Source organism: Leptodactylus fuscus, chromosome 11 (genome assembly GCF_031893055.1).
Source record: "Leptodactylus fuscus isolate aLepFus1 chromosome 11, aLepFus1.hap2, whole genome shotgun sequence".
NCBI lineage: Eukaryota > Metazoa > Chordata > Amphibia > Anura > Leptodactylidae > Leptodactylus > Leptodactylus fuscus.
In genome coordinates, this window is record NC_134275.1 from 75,561,911 (window position 1) to 75,580,935 (window position 19,025).

General features: G+C 46.1%; 2 protein-coding genes across 2 annotated transcripts; both read left to right on the top strand.

The window, feature by feature from the left end:
* Positions 1-2,889: 2,889 nt before the first annotated feature.
* On the top strand, positions 2,890-6,893 carry C8G (complement C8 gamma chain). The gene is made up of 6 exons (XM_075260928.1): positions 2,890-3,106; positions 4,342-4,493; positions 4,587-4,660; positions 4,819-4,926; positions 6,502-6,603; positions 6,742-6,893. Exons 1-6 carry the CDS (start codon positions 2,972-2,974, stop codon positions 6,891-6,893), a joined length of 723 nt encoding a protein of 240 aa, XP_075117029.1. The 5' UTR covers positions 2,890-2,971.
* A 6,170-nt stretch (positions 6,894-13,063) lies between these two features.
* Positions 13,064-17,074, top strand: LOC142184208 (lipocalin). Its single transcript, XM_075258965.1, has 7 exons — positions 13,064-13,220; positions 13,972-14,111; positions 14,295-14,371; positions 14,839-14,952; positions 15,036-15,137; positions 15,670-15,695; positions 16,963-17,074. The coding sequence occupies exons 1-6, from the start codon at positions 13,125-13,127 to the stop codon at positions 15,690-15,692; spliced, it is 552 nt and encodes a 183-aa protein (XP_075115066.1). The 5' UTR covers positions 13,064-13,124; the 3' UTR covers positions 15,693-15,695; positions 16,963-17,074.
* Positions 17,075-19,025: the final 1,951 nt, after the last annotated feature.

Below are 19,025 nucleotides of genomic sequence, written 5' to 3' on the forward strand. Positions count from 1 at the left end.
TCTATGATTGGTGTCGCTCTGACCCGCCCCCTGCTGCTCTATGGTGCTGGAGGCTGAGCCGGCGCTGTGTATGGCGCTATGCGGGGATAGATATAGAAAGGGAGAAGCCTCAGAGACACGTACAGCACCATGTATGTACACAGTGACACACAGCAGATCACCTTACTCTGAAGTCTTATTACAGCTATGGAGGACTGCCATCTGGTGGTGAAGACTAGTACAGCACTGCCATCTGCTGGTGAAGACTAGCACAGCACTGCCATCTGGTGGTGAAGACTAGCACAGCACTGCCATCTGGTGGTGAAGACTAGCACAGCACTGCCATCTGTTGGTGAAGACTAGCACAGCACTGCCATCTGGTGGTGAAGACTAGTACAGCACTGCCATCTGGTGGTGAAGACTAGTACAGCACTGCCATCTGCTGGTGAAGACTAGTACAGCACTGCCATCTGCTGGTGAAGACTAGTACAGCACTGCCATCTGCTGGTGAAGACTAGTACAGCACTGCCATCTGGTGGTGAAGATTATCACAGATGTGCCATCTAGTGGTAACAACTTATTACTACAGCACTGCCATATAAGCCATAACCAATATTGTATTTTAATAAGCACATGCAGACATCCATTCTCATAAAGAGAAACGCTCTGACCGGTCTGTGACTACCCCATATACACAAGCTGTGATGTCCTGTGTGTACCGTCGCCTTACATATAGTCGGCAGAGGTCAGCATGGAGGCTCTGACTGGTCTGTGACTACCCCATATACACAAGCTGTGATGTCCTGTGTGTACCGTCGCCTTACATATAGTCGGCAGGGGTCAGCATGGAGGCTCTGACTGGTCTGTGACTACCCCATATACACAAGCTGTGATGTCCTGTGTGTACTGACATCTTTCCATCTTAGCAGGGTCTTTTTCAGCAATTTGCTTTACAGCAGCTTTTTTGTGGGGGTCTGACCAGTCAGGCTAGACTTCATCCACCCCACACATATCAATGATCACTGTCGCCAGCCTTGGACACTTTTGCTCGGCATTGAACGTTACATACTGGGATCACTGCCCAGTTGTTGACATCACAGTTTGACTCTGATAGATCTGATTTTGGACTTTGATTTGAACAAGCTCTGAGGAAGGGGTGGGGTTTGTAGCCTAAAGGCCCTGAAACGCGTTATCTACTTTCGAATTTGTCCTTCAATAAACCGTTGTCGTATTTCAAGTATCAGTTTCAATCATTCCATCCACAAGGGATTGTGCGCCCACCAGGTTTTTTTTTGGTGAATGTAGTTCACTTTTTGTTGGTCCACTTACAGCTTGTCCCCAGGAGGCAGCTGTTGTTCCGGGTGAAGGCGAACCCCATATACGACCTCAGAGCCGTAACAATATTTATATTTCTATCAAAAAACCACAAAGGTTCCATCGAGAGCATCCGGTTCTTTAGAGGAGAACAACCAGCCGTTATTCTCCAACTACTAGCGCTTTATTCCACTACAAAGGAAGCGCCATTACCCTCTCTTTTTTATCCTCCTCGTTTCCACAGTTTGGCCCTGGTCACAGTTGTCAGATCTTTCCACTTGGTCATTTTTCTGCTTCCAACATATTTAATTCAAGAACTGGCTGTTCACTTCTTCATGATATTATCCCACTACTGAGAGGCGCCATTGTCACCAAATATTCCCTTCTTCTGACATGGCGTTGGCTGTATCACTACTGCTTAAAGGGATTCTACTACTTTTTTTTTCTAATGAACACATCGGAATAGCCTTAAGAAAGGCTATTCATCTCCTACCTTTAGACGTGGTCTCCGCCGCGCCGTTCCATAGAAATACCGGTTTTAACCGGTATGCAAATGAGCTCTCCGCAGCAATGAGGGCGGGCCCCAGCGCTGAAAGGCCGATGAGCGCATCCCCATTGCTGCCCAGAGCTCTTTCCTGCGCCGCCTCCTTCTTCTGCAGCAACTCCGCCTCTTCTGGCTTCTCTTGCTCTTGTAGTTCTGTAGAGGAGCATAGAGAGGCCACCCCAAAATGGCCACCGGCCAGCTCCTGTATTGAACTGCAAGAGCGGCTACCCCAAAATGGGCACCAGCTGGCTCCTGTATTGAACTGCAAGAGCGGCTACCCAAAAATGGCCGCCTCCTGTATTGAACAGCAAGAGCGGCTACCCAAAAATGGCCGCCGGCCATTTTTGGGTAGCCGCTCTTGCTGTTCAGTACAGGAGCCGGCTGGCGGCCATTTTGGGGTGGCCTCTCTATGCTCCTATATAGAACTACAAGAGCAAGAGAAGCCAGAAGAGGCGGAGTTGCTGCAGAAGAAGGAGGCGGCGCAGGAAAGAGCTCTGGGCAGCAATGGGGATGCACTCATTGGCCTTTCAGCGCTGGGGCCCGCCCTCATTGCTGCAGAGAGCTCATTTGCATACCGGTTAAAACCAGTTTTTCTACGGAACGGCGCGGCGGAGACCACGTCTAAAGGTAGGAGATGAATAGCCTTTCTTAAGGCTATTCCGACGTGGTAATTAGAAAAAAAAGTAGTTTAATGGTAGAATCCCTTTAAAATCAGGGCCCAATGTACCTGACAACCAGACACCTCCTCGTAACAATGCATTAGACTAGAAGAGCCTGAACCATGTGTGTCCCAGCTCTGGGCCGGTGAAACAATGAAGTGCATTTAGGATGCAGTATATATTATATACTTCTGCAGCTCAGACACCTTTGGCGCCATCTTAGGCAATAAGCCTCATATTCCAATTCTTTCCGCACACCACCATTACACTCTAGGCATAGCACTGGGCAGACTGGGGACACTGGGCGGACTGGGTCATTGACCTTCGGGACCACACAACAAATCTAAAGAAAACAAAGCTGCCAATTCCAGCAAACAGATAAGAATTTCCCAACCAGCAAACACTAGGCAAGGACACCATTCACTTTGGGACTTCAGTTGTCTCGTCGTACTTCATTCCACCTCTGTCAGCCATCATGTCACCCACAAGGGTGGTCCTCATCATTGTGATCCTGTGCACCCCCTCTTATACCAGGGGGCAACGGAACAAGAAGGTGCCAGAAAGTCCGATAGAGAAAATACAAAGCGCTAACAACTTCAACCCCCAGCAGGTGAGGGCCTGGGGGGCGAAGAGCAGAGGAGGGGGATCATAGCAGGGTGGAGGGGGGCAGCTGCTCTAATCTACGGTGATCTATAGAGGGGGAATCAGGGCATCTGCAGTGATCTATAGAGGCGAGCAGGGAGATCACGGCTAGGTAGCGGAGGGCAACTGCACTGATCTATACAGGAGACCAGGGGGGTAACATTAGGGTAAAGGAGGGCAACTGCACTGGTCTACAGTGATCCATAGAGGGGACCAGGGGGGTGACAACAGGGTGGAGGAGAGCAACTGTACTGATCTATAGAGAGGAGCAGGGGGATCACAGCAGGGTGGAGGAGGGCAGCTGCTCTAATCTACGTGATCTATAGAGGGGAAGCAGGGCAGCTGTGGTGATCTATAGAGGGGAGCAGGGAGATCACGGCTAGGTGGAGGAGGGCAGCTGCTCTAATCTACGTGATCTATAGAGGGGAAGCAGGGCAGCTGTGGTGATCTATAGAGGGGAGCAGGGAGATCACGGCTAGGTGGAGGAGGGCAACTGCACTGATCTATACAGGAGACCAGGGGGTGACATCAGGGTAAAGGAGGGCAACTGCACTGGTCTACAGTGATCCATAGAGGGGACCAGGGGGGTGACAACAGGGTGGAGGAGAGCAACTGTACTGATCTATAGAGAGGAGCAGGGGGATCACAGCAGGGTGGAGGAGGGCAGCTGCACTGATCTATGGTGATCTATAGGAGGGGTGGAGAGGTGGGCTCACTGCCAGGTGGAGGTGGGTAACTATACTGATCTAAGGTGATCTACAGAGGGGGTTAAGGGGAAGGGGGTGGCTGCAGTATGGACACTACATGTCCTACTCCATTGCAGGGATGGTCTCCACCTGTTATCACAGCGCAGCTGACGGTATCACACGAGACAGGATTACATGAGGTTCGCATGAACATCGCCTGTCCATTCTTTTGGCCCAATGGCGGACCTGAACAATTGGGAGGCGGACCCAATGGACCCCAATTTTGGGGTCCATCAGGTATCCTGTGAAACCGGTGGATGAAAAATCCAAGAGATGTGGTGCAGATGTAAACATAGCCTTAGACACATGGTTCAGCAGACAGCATCCCACATTGTAGGATAAGATACACAGCTCACCAGACAACATCAGATGCAATGGGATTAGATACATCAGCTGGAGGGGACTGACAGTACAGACCTTGTATGGATTCATGATCTGATGGAAGTTGTACTCTCAGTTCTCAGGAAAGTGGTATCTCCTATCAGTGGCTTCAGACTGTGCTTACCTAAAGACAAACAACCATCGTGTGGAGGCCACAATAATCCAGGCCTCGCTGTCTAAGAATGCCAAGGGGGTGGAAACAATGGCCGTCAGTACATTCCGGAAGATGTAAGACCACCGCCACCTCTATACAAGCCTGTGTGTCGTATACCGCACAGTGTGAACGCGCTCCATAACCTCTCATGTCGTCTTCTCTTTCAGGGATGGGATCTGTTGGGAGATCAAACAGGCCTATCAGCCTAGCAAATCCACTAAGGGCAGGTTCACACTGAAAGGTGGGTAACATAGTGGACGGAATAGAGTGGTGCTCCAGCTTTATATAGTCAGCAAGAGACCATCAACAAGTAGGCTGACAGATCTTATAATAACCTTATTGTAATAAAGCAATTGTATAATATTAAAATAAAAAAATAGAATCTGTGTTTGTTCTCAGCTCAGGGATATGCAGGATCGGTAGAGATAGTGGTGGGGGAGACGGACCATCAGAATTACGCCATATTGTATCACCAGAGGAGGAACAAGATCACCCTCAAACTCTACGGTCAGTACATGCAAGCAAGGCCGATACTACACGACTCTGATCACATCCAAAGCTATACCTCCCAACCATCCCTGATTCTGCGCGACAGTCCCGGATTGTGGGTCGTGTCCTGCAGTCCTGGTCGGTGGGAGGTATGTCCTGGATTCAACTCATCTGCATCTGGAGGACACAGATGAGTTGACTTCAATGAATGAAGCAGGGGCTATTCATAGACAGCTCCTGCTTCTCTGCTGTGCTCCCTGTGCACTCCAGCCCCGGGTTGCTGTAGGTGCGATGTGATGACGTCACTCATATCGCACCTCCAGCGTCTACAAAACTCCGGGAAAAGAGATTGCCGACAGAGTAGCAGGGGAGGTATCAGTGTTTTTTATGTTAAACTTTGGGTGCAAATTGAGGAGGAACATGAAACTAGGGGCAAATGAAGGGGGAACATTAAACTGAAGGCTGATGAAGGGGGACATGAAACTGGGCAGGTGAAAGGGGGACATGAAATGGGGCAGGTGAAAGGGGGACATGAAACGGGGCAGGTGAAAGGGGGAACATGAAACTGGAGCAGATGTAGGGGGGGGGCATGAAACTGGTGGTAGATGAAGGAGAGTTATTAAACTGGGGACAGATGAAGGGGGTATTAAGCTGGTGACAGATGAAGCGGGGACATTAAATTCGGGGCAGATGAGGGGGATATGAAATTGGGGGCACATTAAACTGCTGGTAGATGAAGGAGAGTTATTAAACTGGGGACAGATGAAGGGGGTATTAAGCTGGTGACAGATGAAGCGGGGACATTAAATTGATGGCAGATGAAGGGGGCAGGAACATTAAATAGTGGGAGATTAAGAGGGACATTAAACTAGGGACAGCTGGATGGAGACATTAAGCTGGGGGCAAATGGAAAGGGACATTAAACTGGGGACAACATGTCCGCTTCTAGTTGCCCCCAGTTTAATGTCATCCTCCAGTTTAATATCCCCTTCCAGCTACCCCAGTTTAATCTCCCCCTCTAGTTGCCCCCAGTTTAATGTACCACTCCAGCTGTCATTAATTTATTGTCCCCCTTCAACTACCCCCACTTTTTAATGTCCCCCTCCTGCTGCTCCAGTTTAATGTTCACCCTTATTTTCCCACAGTTTAAACTGGGGCACCAGGAGAGGGACTTCTTGCTGTGGGGCAATTGGAGGGGAACATTATAATGTGGGGGCATATAATGTTAGGGTGACTATACTGTGTGGGGGCATAAAAGAAAAATGGATGCGAATGGGCGGAGTCAACATTGAATTGGGTGGAGCTCAATTTGCCACTGCGCATAGTGCGACGCACATTTTGTCCCTCTTTTTGTTCTTTGACAGTTGGGAGGCGCCAAAGCTGCTCTCAAAATTCACATAGCCGTCCCTGGTAACTGACAAGTCCTGAGCCCCTCCCATCTGACAGCCATGTGATCGAGTAGATCAGCTCTGTCACCTGGGCTCCCACAATGCACCGCTCTCTGACGGGAAACTGACTGGAGATTTAGCATTGAATGTTAATGGAGACGAGAACGTTCGTTAATTATTTTTTTATGGTTTTATTTTTTCATAGGCCGTAAAACATCAGTGAGCGACGACGTCTACCGCAAATTTGACAATCTTGTTGCAAAGCAGGGAATCGATCTGCAATACGTCTATCCTTTCCCGTCATACGGTAGGTCTTGGGGTTAGCCTTGTGTTTTGATTTTTGGGCGGGGCTTAATTGGTGTAAGGGGTGTGGCTAACAAAAGAGGTGGGGCTTCCATTAGCCATTTATTATACGGTTCTTACCTCGAAGTTCTTCCCTTGACAGGTTTCTGTGAGTCAGCGGATCAGTTCCATATTCTCAATGGTAAGTCATCACTCGCGGGGCGCTCCAATGTCGCCAGTGTGGAGACTTTTGTCATCAAGCTGAGCACTAGTCACACACGTAGAAACTTACTAAATTCTATTGGTTGCCCTTGAAAATGGATGGCAACTTTTCTCTGGTTTCTGTAGATGTGACTGAGCTCCCATGATGCTTTGCTCTCATCTAACAGGAAACCAATTCTTAATAGCGCTTTAATATACAGAATAAAGCAGATTGGTGGTGTAAAGTTCTCCTTTAACATTTGGTCGTTTCTATTTTAGAAGTCCCTAGATGACCGCGGCAGCCATGAGGAATTGGGCGCTGCTACAGGATGACGGTGCTTATGCCCATACCAGCCTGCTTTATATACAATGGGCCAGGACCTGGGACATTTTATATGTGGGGGGTGGGGGTGGCTGTGACCAATGCAATGATCCTGTTACCTCTAAATCATAACATTACCTGCAAATATAAGACCATTTTTCATTCCCTTGTGTGATGTCTTGACATAGGTAGCACTACATTATCTATAGGGGCTTTCATTAGACCCTGGAATCACATATAGTTACATTTGCTACCTTAGTGTTAGTCTTAACTGTAATTCTAGTATTCTATTCTTGAACCTGGCTGCTCAGGATGAACAGAACTCAACACCCTAGAATCTGTGGCTTCATTTATAATGGGGTTTAAATCATTCTGCAGAATATTACAGACATAGAATAGTTGCAGCACATTGTAGGAATATATAGGGTGTGTATATGTTTGTCCAGGGAGTAGGCCCCTTTAAGGCCCAATGCACATAGTTCTGTGCTATCACACACTGAGCCCAGATTATTCCCAGCAGGATCGGCCCCGTCCAGGCTCTGTCCCCCAGCTGACCACAGCATGCACAGCCCAAGGCGCTGACACCTGCCCACAACAGCCTGGATCATTCCCTGACAAACAAAACATGCTTGTGGCTCTCAGATACTTGGGGTCAGTGCGGGGAGAGGTCCGGACCCGTGTCCTGATGTTTTCCTTTAAATCGAGCCCTGCCCCTCCATCTCCCCCCGTATTCCCTGCAGGTTTTATAATCAGAGATGGAATTTGTGGATGTTTGCGGCTTATATAAAGCTTTAGGTGGGGTGGGGTTCAGGCAGGGGGGAGCGATGTGACCAGACGTACACTATACATAAGGCTTCAAGATGTCCTCACTTATACAATAGATGGAGATTACTGAGGCCGTATGCAAACGCTCTAGCGGGACCCCAATGATGGCATGTCCTATAGCACTGCTCTCCTAGTATAGGGACAAGGAGCTTCTACCAACTCTGCACCCCCTATAGTCACAATCCTACATATAAGTAGAAGGAAGGTCTGAATATGGGTCAAATACACCTTTCTAGCTATTAGACCTACAAATCCCCTGCACAGATTTAAAGAGGTTATGCCATAAAACATCACTCCCCTCTATAGGATAAATTGCAGATCAGTGAGGGTTTGAGTGAGACCCCAGCAATCCTTGAGTTGAGGGGTTTTCTGTACCCCACATTGTGAATACAGCAGTTGGAAAAGCATCTGACCCCCTTGCCGGCTCCCATCTCCGGTGCTCTTATTGAAATGAATTGGATAAGGAGTACGCTTTCGTCCACTGGGGGTTCGGCCACTTTTCCAGAAGCTGCATTTACAGCAGGGGATATTGTGGGGATCTCAGTGGTCAGACCTCCATCCCTCAGCAATTTATCCTATAGATGAGAAATCTGCTTTATGGCATAATCCTGACTGTCTGCAGCCACCTCTAGGAAAAGCTGACTGCTTACTGTATTGCTTTTTGTTCGGCGTCCGAACAAACACTGGAACCCCCATCTATCTTGAGAATGGAACCCTGTTTGGGGCCACAAGTGAATGAGAGAGGGCCATACAAGTGCAAGTCTCTCCTTTGCTTGGACGGGCAGGATGCTTGGCTATTTCCATAGGTCCCTGGAGAGCCTCCCGCATGCACAGCCCCCTCATCGGGGCCCATTGTCTGATACTTTGTTTAGGAGCATCTCTGATGGTTCCAGGCCTTAAACCCACAGGAGAACATTGACTGGTCCAGGGGCCACATGATGGCCATTTGCCAGACTGAAATGAATATTCAGCCCCTTCATAACAGGTGTTCAGTCTACCAGCAACAGAAAAGCGGGGTGATTGGCGCCCCCTATTTATCCCCCCCTAAAGTAACAACACCTGAGAGATGTGAGCACTATGTGCAACGTAGGCACATACCGCAGTCCTATACATTGGAGGGGCCCCTGTAGTTATATGGCTGAGCCTCGCACTTTACCACCCGGATTTTAAGAGCTCGGTTTCTTGTATAATGAGATTATCGGATAATCTGCGTTGCGACGTGAAATGAGGCCACGCCAAAGTAAGGCATTCCAGTGTCTATGGCAATTCCTTCTACAATAACCCAGCGGGCTGCGCTCAGATTTATAGGGATCATTTCTACATCCTGCAGGGAACCTCAAGTCACCCCAAAGACGGGAACCCCAGGGGAGGGTAAATCCTATTATAGTCGAATGGAAAATTTTATGCAAAGCAGATAATCCTGGATCATTATAGGAAGGGGGTGCAGGGGACGAGATTCTGGGGACAGCAACCTGGTAAAATCTTTGCTGCGTATAGAACATGGTCCTCTGACTGGAGCACACATGGACGTCCATGTTTTAGGGTAACCAGTGAGATGCACAGGGACCCTGTAGAGAAAGAATTCTAGGGGTTAAATCCCAGTGACCACCTCAGCCATCCCTGTTACCTGGCCCCACAAACTGTGCATCCTAGCTCAGCTCTCTGCCTGTTATATACACACAGACTGTTAGATAACATGTTTTCCATCGGCTTTCGCAGACACACAACACATGCAGGAATGTACCAGGCGCCCAGGCCAGGACAATATGACAAAGAGTCCAGTGCCCGCGGCCAGGGGAACCAAACAGCAAGAAAAACTGGTGTGTGTGTGGGGGTTTACATAATGACACACACACACACACACACAAACACCCACTCACCCACCCTTACTGCTACATACTTTACATAGGCAAATTTGCCATTCAGGGGTCTAGGAAAGTTGGATAACCACTGAGTGATGTTACAGCCAGTGAATAGAAACATTCTGAATCTGAAGACATGTCCTGGTCATGTGACACAGGTGAAAGGAACTGATACATTGTAACTATAAGAAACCAACAAAAGTACTCAAAGATCTCGGGCTCTGTTTACATTTGTAATGTGTAATGAAACATGTAGATGACACAATGTTATGGGGGAATCTGTAGATGACACAATGTTATGGGGGATCTGTAGATGACACAATGTTATGGGGGGATCTGTAGATGACACAATGTTATGGGGGATCTGTAGATGACACAATGTTATGGGGGATCTGTAGTTGTCACTCTTGTGGTGGGATCAGTAGATGACACAATTATGGGAGGGGGGTCTATGCATGACACACTGTAAAGGTACGTTCACACAGGTCAGATTTACATATTGAAAATCCAATACATATTTTAATACAAGATCTGTCATGGATTTACACAAATACAAACTCCATTCATTGGGGCTTTTCTTGGTGGGAATCAGTAGCTGCTTCACAGATTTTTTTTTTTTCTGCAGTTTGTGAACAGGATTGTAAATCATCAATGATATGTGTTATAAGATTTGAAGCGGATTCTGCAGAACCTGGACTGAAATGTGCAGCTCACTTATCACTTACTTGCTTCTATAGATTTCTAAGTTATATACTGGATCTCTACCATACACATTATATATTATATACTGGATCACCACCATATACACAGTACATTATATCCTTAATCACTGTCATACACAATGTACATTACATACTGGATCTACACTACACATTGTAAATTACATATTTGATCTCCATCACACACACTGTACATTCAGGGCCAGTGTTGGGGGGGGGGGGGGGACTGGGCCCAATTATTATTCTCTGGGGTCTGAAGAGATCCCAGAGTATCCTACTTCCTACTAATCCTACTAATATTATAAAGTGAAAGTTTGTATGTTTGTTCCTCAATCACGCAAAAACGGTTCAACGGATTTGAATGAAATTTGGCACGTAGATAGATTGTAACCTCAATTAAAATATAGGCTACTTTTTATCCTGGTAAATGACATGGCTTTATGACTGTTATGAATTTATGTTCACATACCATATTACACTGTTCTTATCTCACCTTCTGAGAAAATCAGGGCTGTTATCTCTCTGTGTAAACACTCACTAACCCTCAGTGTGTATACACATTTGCATATTATCTGATCTACTCCAGTGCAGACAAAGTCACAATAGCAAACACCTTTAATCCAAATTGGCAGTTTGCCAATTTTCAACATGCCGGAAAAAAGAGAATCTAATTAAACAACAACAACTATGAAGGAAGTCAACAGAGTTCTACTCAAGCGCAGCTGAGGAGGATCATCTACGCCAACAACACGCTCATTATATGGCATCCCAGCGAGCTGCTGAGATGCCGGAGCAATCACGGGCACAGCATGAGGAACGAGTTCAGCGGCAGGCCAGCTTGACAGCTGCAGAAGCGCTGGAGCAGGCGGATCATCAACACCAACAACACACTCATTATATGATGTTCCAGCGAGGTGCTAAGATGCCAGAACAATCACAGGCACAGTGCAAGAAACAAGTTCAGCGCCAGGCCAGCTTGAGAGCTGCCAAAATGCCGGAGCATGCGAATCATTACGCCAACAACATGCTCATTATATGGCGTCCCAGTGAGCTGCTGAGATACTGGAACAACCACGGGCACAGCGCAAGGAACGAGTTCAGCAGAAGGCCAGCTTGACAGCTGTCGAAATGCTGTAGCAGGCGGATCATCAACACCCACAACATGTTCATTATATGGCATCCTGGCAAGCTGCTGAGATGCTGGAACAATCACAAGCACGGTGCGAGGAACAAGATCAGCAGCAGGACAGCTTGCTAGCTACAAAAATGCCGGAGCAGGCAAACTAGCAATGGCAGAAATTTGCTGAATATAGGCGGATCATCAACGCCAACAACCCGCAGACGAAGCTGCAGGCAGAAGCTAGTAATATAATAATAGCACTGAGGGAGTCCACTATGAAACATTATACTGGGGAAGCCCCCTGGAGAGCATTTTATAATCTGTGGGGCCACTGTGGAGCATTATACTGGGGGCCCCTCTGAAGCTATTATTTATGAGGGGAACTATTTGTAAGGGGGGTACAATTGATAAGTGGATTTATTTATAAAGGGAGCTACTGGTAATAATGGGGACTGTTATTTATAAGGGTAACTATTATTTATGAGAGAGCTATTAGTAATAAGGAGGAATTATTTATAAGGGAGCAGTATTATTTCTACGAGGTGACTGTTACAGATAAGGCAGAGTATTATTTCTACGGGGTGACTGTTACTGATAAGGGGGAATTTTGATACAGTGCGCTATTTATCATTTATAAGGGCGCTATTACTGATAAAGGTGTAATAGTATTTATAAGGAGGCGTTATAACAACTGATGACTGGTTTAAAAAGTCTATTAGGCGGTACAAAGAATTGTGTGTGGGAAAATGGGGGTTATTATTGTTTTGGGGGAAGAAAAGAGGCTTCATTGTCATACACACTGTACACTACATACTTGCTTACTGCCATACACACTGTACACTACATACTTGCTTACTGTCATACACGCTGTACATTATATGCTTGCTAACTGCCATACACGCGGTACATTACATCACTGATCATTTCCATATACACTGCATATTACATGCTGGATCACCACCATATACACTGCATATTAGATACTGGATCACCGCCACACACACTGTGCATTATATACTTGATCATTGTCATACACAAAGTGCATTACATATTTGATCACTGTCATGCACACTGCACATTATATCTCAGATATGGTTGTATGTGCGTTCATGATCACAGATGCGGTTTCTTGTCACATGTCCCGCCGCCGCAGGCACTTCCAGCGTATAACTCCATACACAGCATTTTGGGATTTCTTTGTTATTCACTCTAATGAAGTCAATGTGCTGCACAGCTGGAATAGGCAGAAAAACTGATGACACCTTTCTGCCCCACACCCCCCCCGCCCCAGCTGCCTCCCCTACCCACTGGGCACATTCCATAACATTCTCTGCAGGGGGCACATAGAGGGTGATGTTAAGACTTGCTAGTTCCAGCCCCCAGCCTGCACCCAGCTGTGGGATTGTCCAGTGAACCTCTATATAAGAGCACTAAGAGTCCAGGACCAGCATCAATTCAACAGCAGACATCAGAAGACTTTAGGAGCAACCTAGGACCATGAAGGGACTCGTGCTCAGCTTAGCCCTCGTCGCCCTGTCTGTCCTGTGTGCCCATGGGGATGTGCCCGTACAGCCGGACTTCCAAGAGGAAAGGGTGAGCCACAGACCTGACCACACTAGCCATAGGAGGGAACCTCCCTATTAGCACTGCTATGTAGACTTACTGTATATACATGGACAGCCACATATAGCAGAGCTGAGTGTGTTCATTTTACATAGTATTTACATGATACATAGTGTATAGTGTGTGTATGTGTGTGTGTGTGGAGTGCAAATTCCCACTGCCAAAACCATGAGGCTCAAATATATAGGAGTTGGAGTGCTATAAGATCTCTGCTTGCTGTCAGCGAATGGGATTATTCTAGTTTACACCCCAACTATGAAAACCTGCACAGCTGAGGGATTGTTACAATTTCATCCAGTTTATATAATCCTCTGTGAGCTAAACACATCAGCGGCATACATCTCTCTGCTGTCCTGAGAACTTGTTACAATGTATCAGTGCAGGTAAAATGTATCAGCCTGTTTACATAATGTAGGAACTTCTACAACTGTAGCAAATACTTGAGGTAAGTTCACATGGTGAATTGGGGGCAGAAAGATCTCCTACTCTCACTGACTTCAGTGGAAGGTTTTGTGGAATCCAGATCAAACTGGACGCTTCCTTTTTCGGGTTTGTGGTGCAAAAATTCCGCTGTGTGAACCTGCCCTTATATTTATTAGATCTGTACAGGTTTTTAGCCTCTGGATGTTCCTGTTTATTGGCAGCAAGCAGTTACTGTAAGAATTAGGTAATGTTTCTGCTTTAGGTTGCTGCTGGTAACTAGCGCTCCTCTCTTCTGCAGATTGTAGGGAAGTGGTATGGCATCGCTCTGGCCTCCAACTCTAACTGGTTCCAAGGCAAGAAACAACAGATGAAGATGTGCACGACTGTCCTCACCCCCACTGCTGATGGGAACCTTGATGTTGTCGCCACCTACCCCAAGTAAGGCAAAGATACGAGCTAAGAGAGTGGTTTTTAGGACCCTAAATCCTTTCTGTTTCAGGGAAAGCTGGGTGACAATCAGCATGGCCTACATTATAGCTCTAATGAGGGTTGCCACCCTGCTTTAAACTGTTGGGAAAAAAGATGTAGCTCTAAGTAAGTCCTGTTACTGTAATATTCCAGACTGGATCGATGTGAAAAGAAGAGCATGACCTATATCAAGACCGAACAGCCTGGACGCTTCCTGTCCAAGAGCCCACGTAAGTCGTAGCCATGTTAGGCGTTTGTGGTGTGTGCCAGGGGATAAGCCATGGGTTGCTACAACATAGAAACCATACTGTAAGCGGGTGTAGAGAGAATGCATAGCTTCAAAGAAGATATACAGACACTAAGTGACGGCAGCAAGTTTTGCTATGAATAGTCTGAACTTAAAGGGGTATTCCAGAACTATGATATTGAACTTCACTTCTACTTCTCTGTACATTGGCATCACCTCCATTGGTTGTATGGCCATGGCATGCTGTCGCTCAGCAGAGCAACAATACCTAGCATACCAATATACAATGAAGATGTCATAGCAGTATTAATAACACAAACCCAGAATACCCTTTTAATTTCTTCCCGCCACAAGACACACCAGGCGCCGCTTATCTTCAGGTTCGTTCCTATGTTAAAGTAAACTGTCTATGGAGCTATGGATAACGTATAACCATGCTTCCTCTCTAAGGTTACGGCAGCGATCACCTTATCCGTGTGGTAGAGACCAACTACGATGAATACACCTTGATGCACACAGTCAAGACCAAAGGCAGTGAGGTCTACACCATTGTTTCTCTGTTTGGTAAGTGCCCCCCATGAGACCAGGGGTCAGAAGTAATCTATTACATTGTGATATGGACCTGTCTTTCTCTCTTTACTTTTCAGGAAGGGAAAAGAGCCTGAGATCTGAGCTCCTGGTGAAATTCCAAAATTTTGCCAAGGAACAAGGACTGACTGATGATCAAATCCTAATTCTGCCTCAAACTGGTAAGTTATGATATATAGGGGTAATGCACATTGCACACATGACATGGATACCCATGTAGTTACAGCCTGGCAAGGATCAATGGTTTGGGCAAAGTTAGTAGCATAGGCCCATCCCATAGTCACAGCTGTAGCACCCCCAGGACAAGCACAATGTACAGCACCTCTATGCCCATAGAAGCTGATAACAATCCAGGGCCCAATAACAACCCCACAGCAGCAATAACGCCCCCTTACAGCCACAATGCTCCATGACAAGCACCATGTCCAATACCAGGTTCACAGCCGGAGGGCCCCATAACAGCTACAGTATGACCTCACAATCAATGTGCAACCACTACAATATGTACCTAGAGCAACTACAGTGCCCCATGACCTCCACTATAGCGCCTATAGTGCCCTTTATCAGTCAGTATCATCTCATAACAAATGAGGTCTCTATAACTGCCATACTGCCCCATCATGGCCACACTGCACTGATTCTCCCCAGCCCCTTCCTATTATACTGATCTAACGTTCTGTCTTCTCCTTACAGATAACTGCATGTCAGATGTCTAAAAGGTGAGTACCAGCAAAAAGAGCTGACTGATCCTGCAATGTCCGCCATGTCTGGTCACATTATCAAGACCCAGAGAACGGAGACTATAAGTCTACAAGACCTATAGCACAGACTAAATAGCCCATTATAGGAGAGACTGTATATATTTCCAGTATCATAGAATGCTGACAGTTTTGCAGAACATCTTAAAAGGATGTGTCATCAATAGAAATGGCAATAAGGGGGCGTTCACACTACCGTTGTTGTCCGTTATGAAGGTGTCCGTTTAAAAGAAAAAAAACGGACACCTATCATAACGGACATTAACGGACACTAACTGATGCTAACTGATGTTAATGTGTCCGTTTTTTTAACTGATCCATTTAATGGATCAGTTAAAAAAAAAAACGGACACATTAGTATCAGTTAGCATCAGTTGGTGTCCGTTTTTTATACTGTCCGTTTTTTCTTTTTTGCTGTTTATGCTTTCTGAGCATGTGCAGAAAATAAACGGACAGAAAAAAACGGACTGTAACTGATGGCCATCAGTTACTGTCCGTTATATGTCCGTTGCCCATAGACCTGAATGTTAAATAAAAAACGGACACTTTCTGTCCGTTTTTTCAAACGGACAAAAAAATCCTGCATGTGTGATTTCTCTGTCCGCTTGAAAAAACGGACATGGTTGTTAACGGACCCTTAAGGACACAAACGGACACAAATTGACAACAGATGAAATCCTATTGAAATGAATGGAAATTGTAACGGACACAGCTAGTGTCCGTTGCTAAAATCTTGAACGGACAGTAGCAACGGACACTGCAATCGGACACCAACGGTAGTGTGAACGCCCCCTATGTAAACTGGATATGCATGTAAAGTATTGCTATTTTAAAAAAATAAAAAATACTTTCAGAAATATTGCAATTATCTGCTTATAATAGTGCCCCCTGGTGTTGAAAATCTATAGATCAGTGCACATTTTTCTAATGAAGCTATTAGTCATGCGCCCAGTAGAATACAGTACAGCTTCTGCTGTATCCTCAGTAAAAGCAGCAAGGATATCATACAGGCAGGACACAGACTTTCCCCTGCTTATCTAGTTGCTTTCCCTTCAGTGTTTGCAGTCTGTGCCAGGATTTTTACCATATATTGTTATAAATGCTGCTCCCCATATTGGCCTAGTCTATGTCCAGCCTAAATAATATCACTGTCCAGCAGAATCTATACTGTGCCCATGACCACATACATAGAGATTTACTAATTGTGTTTTTTTCTTTTATGCTACAGAAAGAAGTCAGTACCCTAACATGTCCACTAGATGGCGTCTCTGTTATAGATGGATAGCTTGCTACTGTAATGTTTGTACAAGTCTGCACACAATAAACTGCATGATTCCCCACAGCCGCCTCCTGTTATATACTGTGTGACATGATTGTTTCATTTCTCAGGACACAAAAACTATTGGATACCTGTACTTGCTGCATGTAGAATTCAGTTTTCTCCTTACTCTAATACTCTGTGCTGCTGGGAGCCCTACACCTACTACTATCCCCACTGGACTTCTAGTTACATTCTGCTGTTACTATCGCATGCAGTGCTATCCTCACTAAATACAAGTTATTAGGATAAGCTGGCCATACACTTATTCCATACAGCAGCTATTCCTTCCAACCCCCTACACACATATATACACTGGGCTGAGTTGAGCATATTATTATTATTATTATTGTTTATTTATATGGCACCGTTTATTCCATGGTGCTTTACATTTGGGGGTTACATACAATACACAAACTATACAAACAAATTTAATACTAACAATGACTGACTGGCACGGTGGGGTAGAGGGCCCTGCCCGCGAGGGCTTACAATCTATGGGGGAAGGGGGTAGAGACAGAAGGAGAGGGGGGAGACTGTATAGATGGCGGTGCGGTGATAGTGTTATTGGAGGTTGTAGGCCTTCCTGAATAGGTGAGTCTTCAGGGCCTTCTTGAAGCCTGTGACTGTGGGGGTCAGTCTTATGTGTCTTGGTAAGGTGTTCCAGAATATGGGGGATGCACGGGAGAAATCTTGGAGACGGATGTGTGAGGAGCAGATAAGAGCAGCGTGGAAAAGGAAGTCTTTGGAGGATCTGAGCATATATGGGGTCTGAATGGGGCGAGAGAGATAAACCCCTGCCAGACATCACTGGTGGCTTATCAGGGGCATAACTATAGGGGGTGCAGAGGTAGCTGATGTAACCAGGCTCTGGACCCTAAGGGGTCGCCAAAGGTCCCTTTGCTACATAAAATAAACGACTAAAATAATCTAAATGGCACAAGATAGGTAAGGGGCCCCATAAAAGATTTTGCATTGTGGCCCACGAGCTTTAAGTTACACCTCTGGGCTCATCTCATCTCTCTCTAAGAACATAAGGAGTGTCAGGAGGTCCTATACACATTAGATGGTAATCTGGGCCCGCCAAAATCAGAGGGATCAATAAACATGTTATTCTTCTTTTTCCTTAAATACTCTGTGCTTCTAGAAAGCCTAATCAAGAAATAGGCAACCTTACAGAGGTTAGAGACGCACTGGACTTACTCAGGAGGGTCCTGAGATCTACTTGGTACAATGTCAGGACCATGGAAGAATTGTTTGGCTGTTATTGGGGGCAATGACTGAAGTCATTCATGATCCTCATCTTCTCCATTTGGTCCAGATCAGCAAGAAGACATCTTCCTGCCATGACTAATCTCTACAGACTTTGCCTTCCAGAAATCATTGGTTCCTCACTTTTACATCTTCCTCTACACCTTCTCAATACACACTTCTCAATTCTGACACCCTAAAGAGGCCCATACACCGGAGGGGACTGGTGGGATAGTACTAATACTGTGCCCAGGGCCCTAAAATACTGAACTAACTGTGAAAAACAATAAATAATACTGCCATACACATAGTGCCCCCCAGTAAAAACGAATCCCCAGAAAATAACAGTGTGCAGATAGTGCCCCTGATATTAACGAATGCCACACACACACACACACACACACACACACACACAGAGTGCCTCCAACAATAATGGTGCCACGCAGATAGCAGCCATGACAGTAATAGCGCCACACACACACAGCATGGCACCCAAAGCCAATTCCCCCACGTCCAAACCGCAGCACAACAGATGGGGTATTCCTGCCCCTGTGTGCGGTTTAGGACAGGTGGAATTTTAATGAAATTAATAGTAATTAACCCCCCCCCCCATATAAGAAGGTAAGACGAACCTCCTCCCCTTGTGTTTTATTCTGTCCTGCCATAAAAGTACCCTCAGTGTATTAGTACCAAAGTGCCCACATAGTAACTGGCACAACAGT

Excerpts from the sequence above, each read along its gene's own strand:
- LOC142184208 (XM_075258965.1), top strand. The coding sequence starts at position 13,125 with ATGAAGGGACTCGTGCTCAGCTTAGCCCTCGTCGCCCTGTCTGTCCTG. Across the intron at positions 13,221-13,971 it reads CGGACTTCCAAGAGGAAAGG|ATTGTAGGGAAGTGGTATGG; the intron begins GTGAGCCACAGA and ends TCTCTTCTGCAG. Across the intron at positions 15,138-15,669 it reads CCTAATTCTGCCTCAAACTG|ATAACTGCATGTCAGATGTC; the intron begins GTAAGTTATGAT and ends TTCTCCTTACAG.
- C8G (XM_075260928.1), top strand. The coding sequence starts at position 2,972 with ATGTCACCCACAAGGGTGGTCCTCATCATTGTGATCCTGTGCACCCCC. Across the intron at positions 4,494-4,586 it reads GTCAGTACATTCCGGAAGAT|GGATGGGATCTGTTGGGAGA; the intron begins GTAAGACCACCG and ends CTTCTCTTTCAG. Across the intron at positions 4,927-6,501 it reads GATCACCCTCAAACTCTACG|GCCGTAAAACATCAGTGAGC; the intron begins GTCAGTACATGC and ends ATTTTTTCATAG.